This window comes from Jaculus jaculus, chromosome X (genome assembly GCF_020740685.1).
Source record: "Jaculus jaculus isolate mJacJac1 chromosome X, mJacJac1.mat.Y.cur, whole genome shotgun sequence".
NCBI classification, from domain to species: Eukaryota; Metazoa; Chordata; class Mammalia; order Rodentia; family Dipodidae; genus Jaculus; species Jaculus jaculus.
In genome coordinates, this window is record NC_059125.1 from 126655876 (window position 1) to 126674610 (window position 18735).

General features: G+C 40.7%; 1 protein-coding gene across 3 annotated transcripts in view; it reads right to left on the reverse strand.

The window, feature by feature from the left end:
* Znf280c (zinc finger protein 280C) overlaps positions 1–18735 on the reverse strand; it is a 66756-nt gene that overhangs the window by 46810 nt on the left and 1211 nt on the right. For 2 of the 3 annotated variants that reach the window (XM_045141111.1, XM_045141112.1), the window contains exons 2-5: positions 11257–11303; positions 4652–4804; positions 1979–2044; positions 1748–1878 (exon numbers count right to left, since the gene is read on the reverse strand). In XM_045141111.1, the coding sequence (XP_044997046.1) occupies positions 1748–1878; positions 1979–2044; positions 4652–4804; positions 11257–11287 (381 nt within the window). In that variant the 5' untranslated portion in view covers positions 11288–11303. Of the gene's footprint in view, positions 1–1747; positions 1879–1978; positions 2045–4651; positions 4805–5435; positions 5458–11256; positions 11304–18735 lie in introns of those variants that run through there. The other variant, XM_045141113.1, reaches the window with a different exon arrangement.

Genomic DNA, 18735 nt, shown 5'->3' on the forward strand with positions numbered 1-18735 from the left:
AGCTAGAAAATCCAAGCATTAACTTAATCCAAGATGCAAAAATATATACATTATAACACAAGAAACACTAAAATGCAAGACGATATAAATCCACCTAAAAATATTAATGCATCAGAAATGACCTCCAGTGAGAACGAGTTAGAGGAAATGCCTGAAAAAGATTTCAAAAGAATGATTGTAAATATGTTCAAAGAAGTCAGAGAACAAATCAAAGGAGTCAAAGAGGAACTTAAAGAGGAAATCAAAGGAATCAAAGAAGATGCAGGACACCAATTTCATGAAATAAAGAAGGTAATACAAGACATAAATAAGGAAATAGAAATAATAAAGAAAAACCAGTCAGAATTACTAGCAATGAAGAACACAGTTAATGAACTAAAAAACTCTGTAGAAAATCTCACCAGTAGAATGGATGAAGGAGAGGACAGAATATCTAAGCTAGAAGACCAGGTGGCAGATCTAATACAGGCCAACAAAGAGAAAGACAAACTTATAGAAAAGTATGAGTGGGAATTTCAAGATATTTGGGACACTATGAAAAGGCCAGTCTGAGACTACATACAAAGTGAGTACCAGATCAGCTTGGGCTAGAGTGAGGCCCTACCTTGAATCCCCCCCCCCCACAAAAAAAACAATGTTGGGATGGTGGCACATACCTTTAATCCCAGCACTTGGGAGACAGAGGTTGGAGGACCACTGTGAGTTCAAGGCCAAGGCCAACCTGAGTCTACATAGTAAATTCCAGGTCAGTCTGGGCTACAGTGAGACTATACCTCAAAAAAAAAAAAAAAGAAAGAAAAAAAGAACAAACTCACTCACTCACTCTTTGAAGAGCTGACTATGCTAAACTCCCTTGCTTGCAATATATTATATACACGTATTGAAATATGACAATGTACCCCACATGTATAATTATTATGCATCAAATAACAGGTTTTCAAAAAAATATCCATATGTACATGTGTGTCTGGCACATGTCAGTGTCCCAAATTAACAAAGCTTTTAATTATTAGCTTTTAATATTTTTATTTATTTGTGAGAAAGAGTGGGTATGCCAGGGCTTCTAGCCTCTGCAAATGAACTCCAAACACATATGCCAACTTGTGCATTTGGCGAATCGAACCTGGGTCCTTAAGCTTAGCAGGCAAGTGCCTTAACCACTAAGCCATCTCTCTGGACCCAACTACCTGTCTTTACGAGGGTGGCAGGGCAATTGAACCTGGGATGGCAGGCTTTGCACATCTCTCCAGGCCCACATAATTGTCTTTTTTTCTTCCCTCAATGTCACATAATTATAGTTGCCATTTTGTTCATTTTTTGTGTTTTTGAGGTAAGAGCTCACTCTAGTCCAGGCTGGCCTGGAACTCACTATGTAGTCCCAGGTTGACCTCAAACTCACAGCAATCCTCCAACGTCTGCCTCCCAAGTGCTGGGATTAAAGGCGTGCAAAGCCATAACCTGGCAAATAGTTGTCATTTTGTAATGGTCATGACTACTTATATTTTTACCCAAATTTAGAGTGCATAGGTTAAAAACTTATACCAATTTAAGTATATTACCTGATTTATTAATATCAGTCATATAACCAGTTTCTATGGTTATTATTTTGGGTAATGGTTAAACTATTATATAAAGATGGTGACATTTTCTAATGGAAATTACAATTGGCTATAACAGTATTCAATTCTAACCTGATATATAATATCCAAAGTGTCTCTGAACTAACTGAAATTTTAGAAACACTTACAGGTTTAGATATATTCTGAACAATAGAACTCTGTGAAGATGCAGATTCAGTATGAAATCGAGACAAGGCAGCCACTGGATATGATGGATTTATGTAGTGTTGATTTGTAGCCTTGAATATAGGAGGAAGAGCTGTAGGTAAAAGCATATACAATACATTGAATATATTGCTATACAATCAATTATGTCAAATATTTCACTTTAAAGTTAAAATAGTACAGTAATACTGCACCTGAATTGAGTGCCTCATTCTTTATTCCCCTCGAAGATGATCCAGGGTTACCTCTGTTTAAGATATCTAAAAAAAATACTTATTTAAAATATTACTTACTTGTTTGAGAGAGAAAGAGGTAGATGGGGAGGGGGAGAGTGAGTATGGGTACACCAGGACTTACTGCCACTACAAATGAATGCCAGACACATGTGCATATGGCTTTATGTGGGTACTGGGAAATTGAACCCAGGCTGTCAGGCTTTATAAGCAAGCACCTTTAACTACTCAGTCATCTCTCCAGCCCTAAAATGCATTATTTAAATGAAATATACTAATTCTAAATAAATATGCACCCAATGATGGAAATATATTTCTTTCCCTTAATTGTGGCAAACTGTATCGGGTTCCTATGATTGAAATATTAAACCTATCCCAGATCCCTAGGTCACATTTCACACTCCTAAATGTCTGGAAGTTTCATTATGGGCCAGCTGGTTGGATTGGTCAACTCTTGTTTACTTAGTACCATTACTCTTGAGCTCTGAATGCAAAAATATCAGAATAAAAATCTACAATTTTAGATTTTTTTTTTAGTTATTTTCAGATAAAGAGACAGAAAATGGGCATGCCAAGACCTCTTGCCACTGCAAACAAACATCCAGATGCATGTGCCATACTGTGCATCTGACTCTATGTGGGTACTGGGGAATCAAACCCAGGTCATCACGCTTTGCAAGCCAGCACCTTTACCCCTGAGCCATTTCTCCAGCCCCCAACCTAGACTTTAGTATGTAGCTTAAGCAATTTCATATATATATATGTGAAAAATATATATATATATATATTTGGGTTTTTGAGGTAGAGTCTCACTGTAGCCCAGGCTGACCTGGAATTCACTATGGAGTCTCAGGGTGGCCTCGAACTCACAGCAATCCTCCTATCTCTGCCTCCCGAGTGCTGGGATTAAAGGAGTGTGCCACCACGCCCGGCTACAATTTCCAATATTTGACTCTAGAAGTCAATTTGAACTTGACAACATATTCTGGGTCAGTTTCAGACTGCTCAGTTATACTCATGTGCACACTTTAACTTCAAGATTATTGAAATCAAATTAAAATTATGAAAATCAAATTCTGCTTAAAATTTCTTTTCAGGAAATGGTAAAAAGTATACCACAGGGGCTGGGGAGATGGCTCAGTAGTTGAAAGTACTTGTTATGCAAGCCTAATGGCATGCAATGGTGCCCACGTCTATACTCCCAATGTGTCTACCTGAGTTGTACTCCAGCTAGTCTGGCCTTGATAGCCATCACAAACACCAAGACACTGTCTGAAACAAGATGGAAGAAGACCAACACCCCAAGGTTGTTCTTTCACCTCTAGCCACAACCTGTGGCACATAGTGCCCCTTCCAAATGAAAAAGCATCCCACAAAAATTCAAAAAACTTCATTTCCTCATATAAAGAGAGAGGTAGGGGAGACAGATAAAGAGTAAGATGGAGAGAGAAAATGGGCACATCAGGGCCTCTAGCCAGTGCAAATGAACTGCAGATGAATGGAACAACTTGTGCATCTGGCTTACATGGGTCCTGGGGAATTTGAACCTGGGTCCTTTGGCTTTGCAGGCAAGCACCTTAAGCATGAGCCATCTCCCCAGCCCTCTTCATATAAAGAATAGGATCCTAAGCCGGCATGGTGGCGCCATTAATCCCAGTACTTGGGAAGCAGAGGTAGAAGATCACTGAGAGTTCAAGGTTGCCCTGAAACTACAGAGTGAATTCCAGGTCAGCCTGAGCTAGAGTGAGACCCTACATTGAAAAACAAAACAAACAAACAAAAAGAATAAAATCTTGATGGGAGAAATGGCTCAGTGTTTAAGGCACTTGCCTGCAAACCCTAACGACCTGAGTTTGATTCCCTAGTACCCACATAAAGCCAGATGCACAATGTGACTCATGCATCTGGAGTTTGTCTGCAGTGCCTAGAGCCCTGGTGTACTCATTCTCTCTCTTTCTTCTCTCTCTCACTCTATTTGCAAATAAAATAAAATGGAAAAAAATTAAAGGAATAAGAACCCATAAGATGATTCTACAGAAGGCTGTGGATAAGGTTCAGTCAGGAAAGTGCTTGTCAAAAAAAAAAAAATCTATGTTACCTGGGCATGGTAGTACACGCCTTTAATCCCAGCACTCAGGAAGCAGAGATAGGAAGAGCACCATGAGTTCCAGGCCACCCTGAGACTACATCGTTAATTGCAGGTCAGCCTGGGCTAGAACCAGACCCTATCTCAAAAAACAACAATAACAACAAAACCCTCATGTTCTCATACGTGTTTTTTGTTTGTTTTAGTTTTTTCCAAGGTAAGGTCTCACTCTAGCTCAGGCTGACTTAGAATTCTCTCTGTAATCTCAGAGTGGCCTGGAACTCACAGTGATCATTCTACCTATGCCTCCTGAGTGCTGGGATTAAAGGCATGCACCACCACACTTGGTACACATGATGTTTTTAACCTATCACCTCCTTACTCAGTTCCCAATCACATCCATCTTAAGTTCCCATTGACTTTTACCTTCCTTTTTATTTCATATCTTTATAGAACAAATATATCCAGTACATATAAGACAGCCATAGGATTTTTCCATTCAAACAACTGATACCATTTTATGAAACTTGAGGGAAATAAATGCTTACTTGAAATGGCTGGTCTTGAACTCAATATCTCACCAACAAAGATGAGATCATCATCATCATCATCTTTTTTCTGACTCACTTCTATTTTCTTCTGCCACGGTTCCAGCTCTTCTTCTTCACATTCCATGAAGAGTTCTGCCATTTTTGAAGTATCTAATTTTATAAAGGATAGAAACACTCCTTGTTTTCAAAAAGAAAAAAAAATATTTTCTGCAATAAGAAGTATGCTATTTAAGATGAATTTTAATAATCCTAAAGGGAACTGCTGAATTGGTATTAATAGTACATGGCAGCAAAGATAAGAAACACAGAAACCAATCTGTAAGGTCTAACTAGGTGGGAATGGTGATATACTCCTGTAACCTCAATACTTAGAAGGCTGAGGCAGGAGGCATGTGAGTTTGAGGCCAGCCTAAGTATACATTAAGATCTTATCTCAAAACAGAAGAGAAAGAAACTAGTAAAAAACTGGCAAATTAGCTAGAAAATGGAGGACAACTACTTACATTAGGCAAAAAATTTTAAATCAAATCTAATCAAAGCGAGTTTCAAGCAAGAATAAAAATACTTACAAAGGGATAATACCTAATCTTTACCTATAAATCTCCACCTGTATTAACAAAAGGAAGATAAGCTAAGAGTAAAAGGTAAAAAACAGGTTGGAGAGAAATTGCTGCCAGAGTCAGAGATACTGGGCACAGCAAAAATAAAAGAGGTACTATAATGAAACTAGAGAAATTAAATGAAGCTTATTCCATTCTAGGACAGACTAGACATTTCTCACCTGAAGAAATTACGCAGAGGGATGGGATACCTTCCAGTGAGTTGTTGGCCAGGGAGGTCCCTGATGCCCCCCAAACATTATAGGCCATTGCCAAGGCCTTTCGTTTCCCACCAGGAATAGATGACAAGACCCTATTGCTGAAGATTCCACATACTTGGGCTGCAAGGCCACTGAGAAATCCTGCTGGAACTGAGCTGATAACCTCCTACATGTAGACCAGCTGATAGAAAGCTAGAAGAAGCCATTCTGTATGCAGTTTAATGGGAGAGAGAGAAATCACCAGTGAAGATACTCAACAGTAGACATTGCAAGTCTTAAATTTTGCCAGCCAGCCCCAATGAACGCAATAGTGGCATGTCTGTCATGGCGGAAACCAATTGCCCTCTAATTGGACTGAAGGCCTGCTCCATGGGAGGGAATACATCCCTGATACTGAAAACTTAAAACAGGGGTAGTCATGAGCCCTAGGGGTGTAAGGTCTGCTGCTATCTGGCTAAATGTATATACTATGCTTATCAAAATGCACAGTAAGCACTTCTCTTAATGTTCATACCCTTATATTAATGCTACTCTCAATGTTGGTAGAGAATCTTCTCTTTTCAGATGGCAGTGACCTTGAGATGACTGAGAAGGCATCATGGTGCTGGAAAGAAGTGACAGGAGTGCTCAGCACTGCAATATCTCTATCACACCTTCCAAGGCTCAGGGTCTATTGTGGAAGAGGTGGCAGAAAGAATGTAAGAGCCAAAGGAAGGGTAGGACTCCTTACAACGTGCTCCCCTCAGACACAAAATGGCCGGGATATCCATGACCTCACAATGCCTGACACTACCTACACAATACCATCATAATAGGAGGAAAAGATCATGACATCAAAATAAAAGAGAGACTGATTGAGAGGGGGAGGGGATATGATGGAGAATGGAGTTTCAAAGCGGAAAGTGAGGGGAGGGAGGGCATTACCATGGGATACTTTTTTTATAATCATGTAAGTTGTTAAAAAAAAAAATTGAGCCTGGCGTGGTGGCACACTCCTTTAATCCCAGTACTTGGGAGGCAGAGGTAGGAGGATCGCCGTGAGTTTGAGGCCACTCTGAGACTACATAGTGAATTCCAGGTCAGCCTGAGCTAGAGACCCTACTTGAAAAACAAACAACACACGGTACCAGCACAAGGGGGAAGGAGATCAACACCGAGAAAAATCAACTCCTACCAAACCAGAGAGCCAGAGATCCAGAGGCCCCCAATGCCTCATATCACTGAAGCAGACCAAAAATGAACCCAACATGGCTCAGGGAAATTTGGCAGAAGAGGGGGCGGAAAAAATGTCAGAGCCACATGTTGGGTCATTATATGCAGAGACATTTATCCTACCCACAACTGTGGGCTAACTCTACAATGCATGACCCATATACTCTCAACAAGGAGGGGCCAAGGGGAAGGACTAAGTCACAGTTGAGCCTAATAATGGTACCAAACTGTATTTGCTGAATACAAAACAAATCAATAAAAAAATTTAAAAAATGAAAAAAAAAAAGAAATTAGGCAAAGAATATACTGTTGATAACACTAGCCTATAAGTTCTGAAGAAGCATATAGAGCTCAAAATAAACATTTTAGTCCCCTTTTAAAAATATTTTCACTTTTATTTATATTTGAAAGAGAAAGAGGCAGAGGAGATAGAGAGAGAGAATGGACATGCCAGGGCCTTCAGCTGTTACAAACTCCAAAAGCATGCACCACCTTGTACATCTGCCTTACGTGGGTCCTGGGGAATCAAACCTGTGTCCTTTAGCTTTGCAGGCTATCACCTTAACCACTAAGCCATCCCTCCAGCCCAGGTCCCTTCTTTTTTGTTATATTTTGCTTGTTTGTATATAATGTGGTGTTAGTGTGTATGATATATGCATGTGTGTGTGCCCTATTTGCCTCCCTGCAGTGTGTGTACTTGCCTGCAGCAGCTGGAGTGCAACATCAGATGCCCTGTTCCATCATTCTTATTTGAGTCAGAGTCTCTTACCAATCACACAGCTTGTTTTTTTCATGAGCTCCAGAAATCCCTAGGTCTCTGCTCTCCTATGGGCACTGGGTTATAGCTGCACATGGGATTACTTGGCTGTTTGTGTGGGTCCTGGGGATCAAACTTCAGCAGTTTCTTAAGCCTTCTCAAGCCCCTGTGTTTACTGAGACAGCACTCATAACTGCTGAGCCATCTTTCCAACTTTTTTTTTCAAGGTAGGGTCTCTCTCTAGTCCAGCCTGACCTAGAATTCACTACATAGTCTCACGGTAGCCTTGAATTTACAGCAATCCACCTACCTTTGCCTCCTGAGTTCTGGGATTAAAGGTGTGCACCATCATGCCTGGCCAACTTTTTTTTTTTTTTTTTTTAAAGAAAGGGTCTTATTCAGGATGGCCTGGAACTTACTTTGTAGCCTCAGGCTGGTCTCAAAAACAATCTTCCTAACTCATCGTTGTAAGTCCTGGGATTACAAATGTTTACCAGCCATTATGCCAGTTTAGTGCCTCACTCTTAAATATAAAACCAATGAACACTTTTAAATTTGAGGAAAACCTCCAATGTGAAAGACCAAAGCAATGAGACAGAATAAAAGTTATTAAAGACATCAGAGAAGAGACTAGAGAGATGGATCAGCAGTTTAAAGGTGCTTGCTTCCAAAATCTAACAGCCGCCGGGCGTGGTGGTGCACGCCTTTAATCCCAGCACTTGGGAGGCAGAGGAAGGAGGATCGCCGTGAGTTCGAGGCCACCCTGAGACTACATAGTTAATTCCAGGTCAGCCTGGGCCAGAGTGAGATCCTACCTCGAAAAAAACTAAAAAAAACTAAAAAAACAAAAACAAAACAAAAACCTAACAGCCAAGATTTGATTCCCCAGTACCCCTGTAAAGTCAGATGCACAAAGTGGTGCACACATCTGGAGATCTTTTGCAGTGGCAAGAAGCTCTGACATTCTCTCTGTCCCCCTTTGCTTGCAAATAAATAAATAATATTTAAAAAAAGAAAATAGATGGGTTAGAGAGACCGCTCAGCAGTGAAGAACACTTCCTGTGTAAACATGAGGGTCTAAAGAGGTCTGAGAAACTTCTCAAGTTTGATTCCCAGGACCCACATGAATGACTGCGAATAGCCACGTATGTCCATGAACCCAGTTCTGTAGGGGAGCAAAGACTGGAGAATCACTAGAGCTGTGGAAAACTCCAGGATCAGTAAGAGACTTCAGCTCAAATGCTGGAAGGATTGCTTAGTGGTTAAGGTAGTTGCCTGCAAAGCCAAAGGACCCAGGTTTGATTCCCCAGGACCCTCGTAAGACAGATGCACAAGAGAGTACATGCATCTGGAGTTCATTTGTGGTGGCTAGAGACCCTGGCACACTCGTTCTCTGTCTCTCTGTCTACTTGCCTATTTCTCTCTCTAATAAATAGATAAAAAATAAAATTATTCAGAATCTTCCAATTCAAATAATTATAGCATAATTTATTGTTCATCATTTGCATATTCAACAAGTTTTTCTATTGCAATGCAATTCAATGTTTACTATGAATTATCAATGTGCTCACTATTTTAAATGTGTACATGTTCACTGTTCATGTTCAATTCCAAAAGTAAGCTCCTTCAAAGTGAAATCATTTATTTGTCTTCCTTTGTTTACTAGATATAAAGTAAACACTTAACATATGACAATACATCCTATAGGCTAAGGAACTTGACAAATGAGGCAATACTTCTTTCAAGAAATGGAGACTCATGTACAGTGTTAAGTTTATCTTTAATATTCTTTCATTTTTATTTATTTATTTGAGAGGGACGGAGAGAGAGGGAGGGAGGGAGCGAGAGAGAGAAAGAGAATGGGTGCACCAGGGCCTCCAGCCACTGCAAACGAATGAACTCCAGATGCGTGCACCCCCTTGTGCATCTGGCTAACATGGGTCCTGGGGAAATCGAGCCTCAAACCAGGGTCCTTAGGCTTCACAGGCAAGTGCCTAACTGCTAAGCCATCTCTCTAGCCCAATAAGTTTTTTTTTAACTTAAAAATATTTTATGTATTTATTTGAGAGATGGAGGCGTGGGGGGGAGGGGGCAGATAGAGAGAATGGGTGCACCAGGACCTCCAGACGCATGCGCCACCTTGTGCATCTGGCTTATGTGGGTACTGGGGAATTGAACGTGGGTCTTGAAGCTTCATAGGCAAGTGCCTTAACCACTTAGCCATCTTTCCAGCCCCCAACACTGATAATTTTAAAAGTAATATAATATGCTTTAATGCCACAGTGGAACTGTGTAGACTTACAAACCATCTTCACTTTAAAACATTTGTATGTGAATAAATGTGTGAATGCGTCTGTAAGGTGTGAAAATGTAGGCACATGTGTGAAAGTCAGAAGACAACTTTCAGGTTGGTCTTCCCCTGTCCACAACTCATTTGAGACAGGGTTTCTCACTTTGTATTCTTACTCTGCTATTTTTTGCTGTGTTTGCCGTGAACTTACTTATTGGGAATTCTATCTCCACTTCCCATTTGGCCATCCATCAGCTTCAGAATGGGGTCTAGAGATTGAACTCAGATGCTTTCTACACCTTGAACAGTGGATGCTCTCTATCTCCTGAGCCATCTCTCCAGTCCCTTCCTCACTTTAAATTATTTTTTATTTATTTGCAAACAGAGAGGAAAGTGTGTTTGTAAGTATGGGTGCACCAGGACCTGCTGCAAACAAACTACAGACACATGTGCCACTTTGTGCATCGGGCTTTAACTAGGGACTCAAACCCAAGCCTACAGACATTGCAAGCAAATTCCTTGAACCACTAAGCCATCTCCTCAACCTATTTATTTATTTTTTTTTTGAAACTGTGTCTCACTGTAGCCCAGGCTGGCCTTTAACTTAGAGTGATACTTCTACCTCACACTCCTGGGTGCTGGAATTAAAGGAATGAGCCACCACGCCTGTCCTGTATGATTTTAGTTGGAAATAACTTTATTGTTAGGCATAGAATTTGTGAGTATAAAGCCGGGTGTGGTGACACATGCCATTAATCCCAGCACTCAGGAGGCAGAGGTAGGAGGATCGCTGTGAGTTCAAGGCTACCCTGAGGGGGAAAAATGGTGATTATAGGGCTGGAGAGATGGCATAGTGGTTAAGCACTTGCCTGTGAAGCCTAAGGATCCCAGTTCAAGGCTTGATTCCTCAGGATCCAAGTTAGCCAGATGCACAAGGGGGTACATGCATCTGGAGTTTGTTTGCAGTGGCTGGAGACCCTGGTACACCAATTCTCTCTATATATCTGCCTCTTTTATCTCTCTGTCACTCTCAAATAAACAAATAAAAATAAACAAAAACATTTGTGATTATATATACTAAACCTATAATAATGATAACAATAATTAACTCTAGGGATAAGGAAGAAACATTTCCATTCTACTTTGTTCTAATTCATCTTACTGTATACTATTTACTTTGTATTTGCTGTACATAGTACTTTAATAAGTCTAAGTATTTTTTTTAATTCATGCATTTATTTGTAGGGAGGGAGGGAGAGAGAGAATGGGCTGACAAAGACCTCTAGCTATCTCCAGATACATGTGCCATTCTTCATCTGGCTTTATGTGGGTACTAGAGAATTGAACCTGGGTCCTTAGCCTTTGCAGGAAAGCACCTTAACCACTAAGCCATCTCTCCAGCTCAAGTTTTTTGATTTTAAGAAAATTTTTTACTTGTTTTTTCTCTTGAGAAAAAAAAAGATTACCAGTAAAAAAAAAAAAAGCCATGTATACTAGTATTAACTATAGAAACAGTTACTTACTTTTTTGTTGAAAAGTGCTGCTGTCATTCATCAAATTGAATATACACCTAAGAACAAATACATATCAATCAATTTTATGAACTCCCAGTAATGCCAAATATCAAAGCACGAGACTTAATTCAGAAATCATTAGATCTAGCAAATTCAGTTTTAGTTTTCCACTCTATAAAATAACTACTACTAGAGTGGACTTTATCTAATCTTTTTGTAATTTTATCTTTTAAAATATACTTATATATTTTATATTTTATTTATTTATTTGAGAGCGAGAGAAAGAGACGGAGAGAGAATTGGGTGCACCAGGGCCTCCAGCCACTGCAAATGAACTCCAGACACATGCAGCCCCTTGTACATCTGGCTGACATGGGTCCTGGGAAATAGAACCTGGGCCCTTTGGCTTTGTAGGCAAATACCTTAACCACTAAGCCATCTCCTCCAACCCTATTTATTTATTTTTATTTTAGACAGCAAGAGACAGAGGGAGAGAGAGAAGTGGCCGAGGGCCTCAACTACTGAAATCCTATTCCAGATGCTTGTGCCACCTAGTGGGCATGTGAGATTTTGTGCTTGCCTCATCTTTGTGAGTCTGGCTTATGTGGGATCTAGAGAGGGGAACATGGGTCCTTAGGCTTTGCAGGCAAGTACCTTAACCACTAAGCCATTTCTCTAGCCATATCTTTTGAGTTTGGTATGTATTATATCTGTGTATAATTCATCTTATGATGAATTATTGAATTAAAAATAAATTTCAAGGCATTTTATGTAAAAATGAGTACCTACCCTGTATTTTATTTTTCTATTTCTCTTTTTGCAGTAGGGTGTCACTCTAGCTCAGGCTGACCTCAAACTTACTCTGTGACACCCGGTATTTTTTTAGTAAGTATAAATTTCAAAAGGCTGTGACATTTATTTATTTATTTATTTGAGAGAGAGACAGAGAGAGAGAGAAAAAATGGCCATGCCAGGACCTCCAGATGCTAAAAACAAACTCCAGACACATGCACTACCTTGTGCATCTGACTACATGGGCACTGGGGGGAATGAATCTGGGTCCTTTGTCTTTGTAGACAAGCACCTTAACCGCTAAGCCATCTCTCCAGCCTGACGTGTTTTTTTTTTTTTTTTTTTTTGGTTTTACGAGGTAGGGTCTCACTCTAGTCCAGGCTGACCTGGAACTCACTATGCAGTCTCAGAGTGGCCTCGAACTCACAGTGATCCACCTACCTCTGCCTCCCAAGTGCTGGGATTAAAGGCGTGTGCCACCATGCCCGGCCCACCTGACATTTTTTAAAACTGATTTATTCTTCACATTTCTGAAATGAATGCTATTATTACCATAAGAAAACCTGTAAATAAATGCTCAGTTTACAATTTTTTCTTGTTTTTTTCTCAATATTAACTGAAAAGTAACAGAAAATCAGATGGACAAAGTTCTTCATAGAATTATTCACTGAAAAATATCCAATGTCTTTTATATAAGCTAATATAACACTACGGAATAAACAAAGACAACTATAAGTAATAGTCTTCTCTTTTACAACCTTGTGTGCCTGTAGTTATTTGGGCTTTTTTTGGTGGTATTGAGGATAAAAATATAGGGCCTTGCACATATCAGGTCAGTGTTCTACTACTAAGCAACATCCAAAGCCCTATTTGTGCTTTTAAATAAAAGCAATTATATTACAAGTTTTAAAAGTCTGAATTGTTTATGGAAGAGTTTTATTGTGTATTATATTTTGAATTTTGATTCACATACCATATATTCCATATGAAAATATCAAAGAAATTATTTTCACTGTATCTAGGCAAGGTGGCATCTGCTTGTTATCCCAGGACTTTAGAGGCTGAAGCAGGAGGATCATGAGTTTGGATCCAGGCTACGCTACATAGCAAGTTCAAGGGCAGCCTAAGCTATGAAGTGAGAACCTGTCTCAGAAATGAAATAGTTCAGAAACTAGTCAGAGGAATGAAGGAGACAGAAGAAGGGTAACAGTCAAGAGAGAGTGATGGGAGAGGACTATGATAATATTATGTACATACAAGAAAACTGTCAATAAAACCTTATTTTAAATAAGGGAAGGGGTATGGGGAGAGGGAGGCTGGGAAGACTGATTAGTACTTAATGGTGCTTGCTTGCAAAGCCTGCCACCCATCCAACTCCTAAGCCAGTCATATAAGCTGGATGCAAAAAGTAGTACAAGCTTCTGATGTTTCTTTACAGCAGAAACAGGATCTGGTTCCCCCATACAGATAGGCAAATTAATTAATTAAAACATAAGGGCCTGGAGAGATATCTTAGCAGTTAAGGCGTTTGCCTGCAAAGGATCTCAGTTAGACTCTCTAGGACCCACGTAAGCTAGATGCACAAGGGGACACATGCATCTGGAATTCATTTGTAGTGGCTGGAGACCCTGGTGTGCCCATTCTCTCTCAAATAATAAATAAAATATATTTTAAATAAATAAGTAATAAAAAACATAAAATAAAAATTTCAAAAGGCATGGTGGTGCATGTGTTTAATCCCAGCACTCAGGAGACAGAAGTAGGAGGATCGCTGTGAGTTTGAGGCCACCCTGAGAATACAGAGTGAATTCCAGGTCAACCTGGGCTAGAGTGAGACCATACCTTGAAAAACAAAAGAGCAAAAACAAAGAAAAAAAGTTTAAGGGTGAATACGCACCTCCGTAGTAGAGCATTTGCTTAACATGCTCAAGGACTGGGATTTCATCCCCAAGATGTCAAAAAAGCAGATTATCTTAGCTCCTAAAATGCCTATTTTTCTTTTTCAATTTTTGTTTGAGGCAGTCTCACTATGTAGCCCTGGCGGGTCTGGAACTCTATACATAGACCAGGCTGACCTTGAAATTTCTTTTGCCTCCTGTGTGCTACCACACCCAGGCACTTTTCATTTTCCTAAGTACAAAGAGTTATTCCATGTCTAAACATTTATTAAATATCTAAGTTTCCACCATTCCTTCTCCCAGAGCTGGGGGCTGAAACCAAGGCTTTGCTCTTGCTATCTCTTTTATACTTTTTATTTATTTATTTTTCATTTATTTATGCGAGAGAAAGAGTGAATCAGTGTGGCAGGGCCTCTAACCACTACAAATGAGCTCCATATACATGCACCACCATATGCATCTGGCTTACGTGGGTTCTGGGGAATCAAATCCGGATCCTTTAGTGTTGCAGGCAAGTGTCTTCACCCTTAAGCCATCTCTCCACCCTCTTTTATTCTTATATAAATTATTTGTGAGTGGACTTAACATTGTAAGAAATAACATAAATCTGGGTGTAGTGATGCATGCCTTTAATCCCAGCACTTGGGAGGCAGAGATAGGAGGATCACCATGAGTTTGAGGCTACCCTGAGACTACATAATGAATTACAGGTCAGCCTGAGCTAGAGTGAGACCCTGCCTTGAAAAATAAAAAACAAGCCAAAGACAGAGAGAGAAAGAAATAACATTAAGAAAGTTCTACTGGGGGCTGGTGAGATGGCTTAGCAGTTAAGCGCTTGCCTGTGAAGCCTAAGGACCCCGGGTTGGAGGCTCAATTCGCCAAGACCCATGTTAGCCAGATGCACAAGGGGGCGCACACGTCTGGAGTTCGTAAGCAGGGGCTGGAAGCCCTGGCGCGCGTCTTTCTCTCTGTCACACTCAAATAAATAAATAAAAATGAACAAAAAAATTAAAAAAAAAGAATGTTCCATTGGACCCAGATGATATATAGTGATGACAATTTTTCCTGATATACATAAGGATAACAGAAACACTAATTAAAAGAAAACCAAGCCAGACATGGTGGGTGACGCATGCCTTTAATCCCAGCACTCAGGAGGCAGAGGTAGGAGGATTGCCCTGAGTTCAAGGCCACCTTGAGACTACACAGTAAATTTCAGGTCAGACTGGGCTACAGTGATACCCTACCTAGGAAAAAGAAAAGAAAAACAGTCAGGTGTGGTGGTACATGCATACATGCCTTTAATATCAGCACTTGGGAGGCAGAGGTAGGTGGATTGCCATGAGTTTGATGCCACCCTGAGACTACATAGTAAATTCCAGGTCAGTCTGGGCTAGAGTGAGACTCTACTTTGAAAAGCTAAAAGAAAAGAAAAATAGAAGAAAAAAAGAAAATAAATCTATTGTAGGTGGGGGTTGCCTCAGTTGGTAAAGCACTTACCATACAAATGTGAGGATTGGACTACCACAGCACCCACAAAAATGCCAACATGCTCACCTGTAATACCAGCTTTCTAGAAGCTAAGAAAGGGGATTCTTGGGAGTAAGCTAGCTAGCTGGACTAGCCAAATTGGTGAGTCTGGGTTCAAGTGAGAGACCTCACTTTACTAGGTTAGGCTGTCTTCTGATTTCCACACATCCCATGGCATGTGTGCACACACGTGCACAGACATACTTAAACTTCATGCCTAGGACTGAGAGCCAAGTCAGAAGCATAAGGCTTGGGAGGTCACAGATCCTAGAGTGAAGCTTCCAATGTTCTTTAGCTAAAAGGAGAAGTTATGCCCCTCAAAAAGTCTTCTAAATGTTTGTTTATCCCTTTTGATTCATGCTGCTCTCATTCTTGGCTAGAAAATCTAATTTTTACAGGTGGCAGCATATATCAGGGAAACCCAAGACCCAACAGAATGACAAGAACAGTACCAGATGAGCCACCTCTATCACACCTGCCAGAGCCCATGAAATATTACAGAGAAAGTGACAGATTACATGAGTGCTGCTCTCACTGCTATCCTGAGAACCTCCTCCAGGGAGATGAGGATAGACACTGAGGAAAATGAAAATCTATCAAAGCAGAAAATCAGAGGCTGCTGTGAGATCAACACTAAAAGAGACTTATAATGTGCCCTCCAAGGCTTAAGGAACATTGCAGAAGACCAGGACAACAGAATGTAAGAGCCATAGGATGGGAAGGTATACCCTGAGGCATTCTACCCCTGCTAAACTGACTGGTGCATTCACCACCCCACAGTGACTATCATCCCAGTGGAATGGGGGTGGAAGAAAGGGGATATAAGAGTATAACCAAATAGGCTGGAGAGATGGCTTAGCGGTTAAGTGCTTGCCTGTGAAGCCTAAGGACCCCAGTTCAAGGCTCGATCCCCAAGGACCCACGTTAGCCAGATGCACAAGGGGCCCACCCGTCTGGAGTTCATTTGCAGTGGCTGGAGGCCCTGGTGCACCCATTCTCTCTCCCTCCTCTGCCTCTTTCTCTGTCTGTTGCTCTCAAATAGATAAATACAAATAAAAAAATTTTTAAAACAGAGTATAACCAGATAAGAATATGACCAATTTGCAGTATGTTCATATATTGAAACTTTCAATAAAAATTAAACTGAGTGGTTCTAGGGGATTGGGAAGGTGGCTCAAAGCTTAAAGGCTCTTGCTTGCAAAGTCTGCCTCCCAGGGCTCAATTCTCAAGCTGCTCATGTAAATCAGTCACAAAAATGGCTCAAGCATCTGACTTTTGCATGGCAAAAGACCTTGGCACCCCCTCCTCCACTCCCACAAATACATTTATTCGTTTATTTATTTATTTATTTATTTGAGGTAGAGTCTCACTCTGGCCCAGGCTGACCTGAAATTCACTATGTAGTCTCAGAGTGGCCTCAAACTCATAGTGATCCTCATACCTCTGTCTCTCCAGTGCTGGGATTAAAGGCAGAACTGGTTCTGGTTGGTCCGACCATGGCATCACAGGCCTTTAGTTATTCCCATTATTCAGGAGGTTGATGTTGGAGGATCACTATGAGTTTGAGGCCAGCCTGGGCTACAGAGTGTGTTCCAGGTCAAACTGTGTTAGAAGGGAGACCCTGCCTTCAAACAAACTGGTTCCAAGGACCGGGTGGTAGCTCCTGCTTGCAATCTCAGCACTTTGGGAAGCTGAAGCAGGGGGATCAGGAGTTCAAAGTCAGCCTCAGCTACATAGCATATTTGATACCAGCCTGAACTACATAAGACCTTGTCTTCAAACAACCACCACCACCAGCAGATGAAAATGTGGATTTATTTATTTACTGTCTATTTACTTATTTACTAACCATATAACCTTTGAGGCTATCTGTTCCCTTTCAAAACATACTTCTATATATATATATATATAATTAACTGATATCAAACAAATGTACATACAGATAATTTAACTTTATTTTATCAGCAAGCCAATGCACTCCTTGGTTCAATGATTTTTTTTTAATTTTTTTGTTCATTTTTTATTTATTTATTTGAGAGTGACAGACACAGAGAGAAAGACAGATAGAGGGAGAGAGAGAGAATGGGCGTGCCAGGGCTTCCAGCCTCTGCAAATGAACTCCAGACACGTGCGCCCCCTTGTGCATCTGGCTAACGTGGGACCTGGGGAACCGAGCCTCGAACCGGGGTCCTTAGGCTTCACAGGCAAGCGCTTAACCGCTAAGGCATCTCTCCAGCCTGATTTTTTTTTTTAATTTTATTTATTTATTTATTTGAGAGTGACAGACACAGATAGAAAGACAGATAGAGGGAGAGAGAGAATGGGCACGCCAGGGCTTCCAGCCTCTGCAAACGAACTCCAGACGCGTGCGCCCCCTTGTGCATCTGGCTAACGTGGGACCTGGGGAACCGAGCCTCGAACCGGGGTCCTTAGGCTTCACAGGCAAGCGCTTAACCGCTAAGCCATCTCTCCAGCCCTGATTTTTTTTTTAAGGTAGTGTCTCACTCTAGTTCAGGCTGACCTGGAATTCACTATGTAGTCTCAGGCTGACAGTGATCCTCCTACCTTTGCCTCCCGAGTGCTGGGATTAAAGGCGTGTGCCACCAGGCCAGGCTTTCAGTGAAGTTTTTACTTTGACATTTGAGATTTCCCAATAAGCCCCCAAAGCAGGGCGCCTTACAAAGCCTAGGAGACTTGTGTAGTTTAGAACTGTTTTTCTAGATTTCAGATTTATTTTTTGTATTTTTTTTTTGAGGTATAGTATAGCTGTAGTCCAGGCTCAACTGGAATTCACTATGTAGTCTCAGAGTGGCCTTGAACTCTTGGCAATCCTCCTACCTTTGCCTCCCGAGTGCTGGGATTAAAGCCGTGAACCACCAAGGCCAGCTTTTTTTTTTTTTTGTAATTTATTTACTTATTTGAGAAAGTGGTAGATAGAGAATGGGTGTGCCAGTGCCTTCAGCCTCTGCAAACAAACTCCAGACACATGCACCATGTAGGTACTGGGGAACCGAACCTGTGTCCTTAGGCATCATAGGCAAGCGCCTTAACCTCTAAGTCATCTCTCCAGCCTTTAAATTTATTTCTACTAAATGCCATTAAAACTCTGATGAATCCAAACCTGAAAATCACAATACTAAAACTTTAAGTTGACAGACTTAACAAAATTAAATCTTCCCAAAGACGATTCTTTGCTGAAGGTGCCTCACACCTGTAAGAACTACTTCTACTTCACTATCAGTGTCTTGAGACTTTTTCTTTTTTCTTT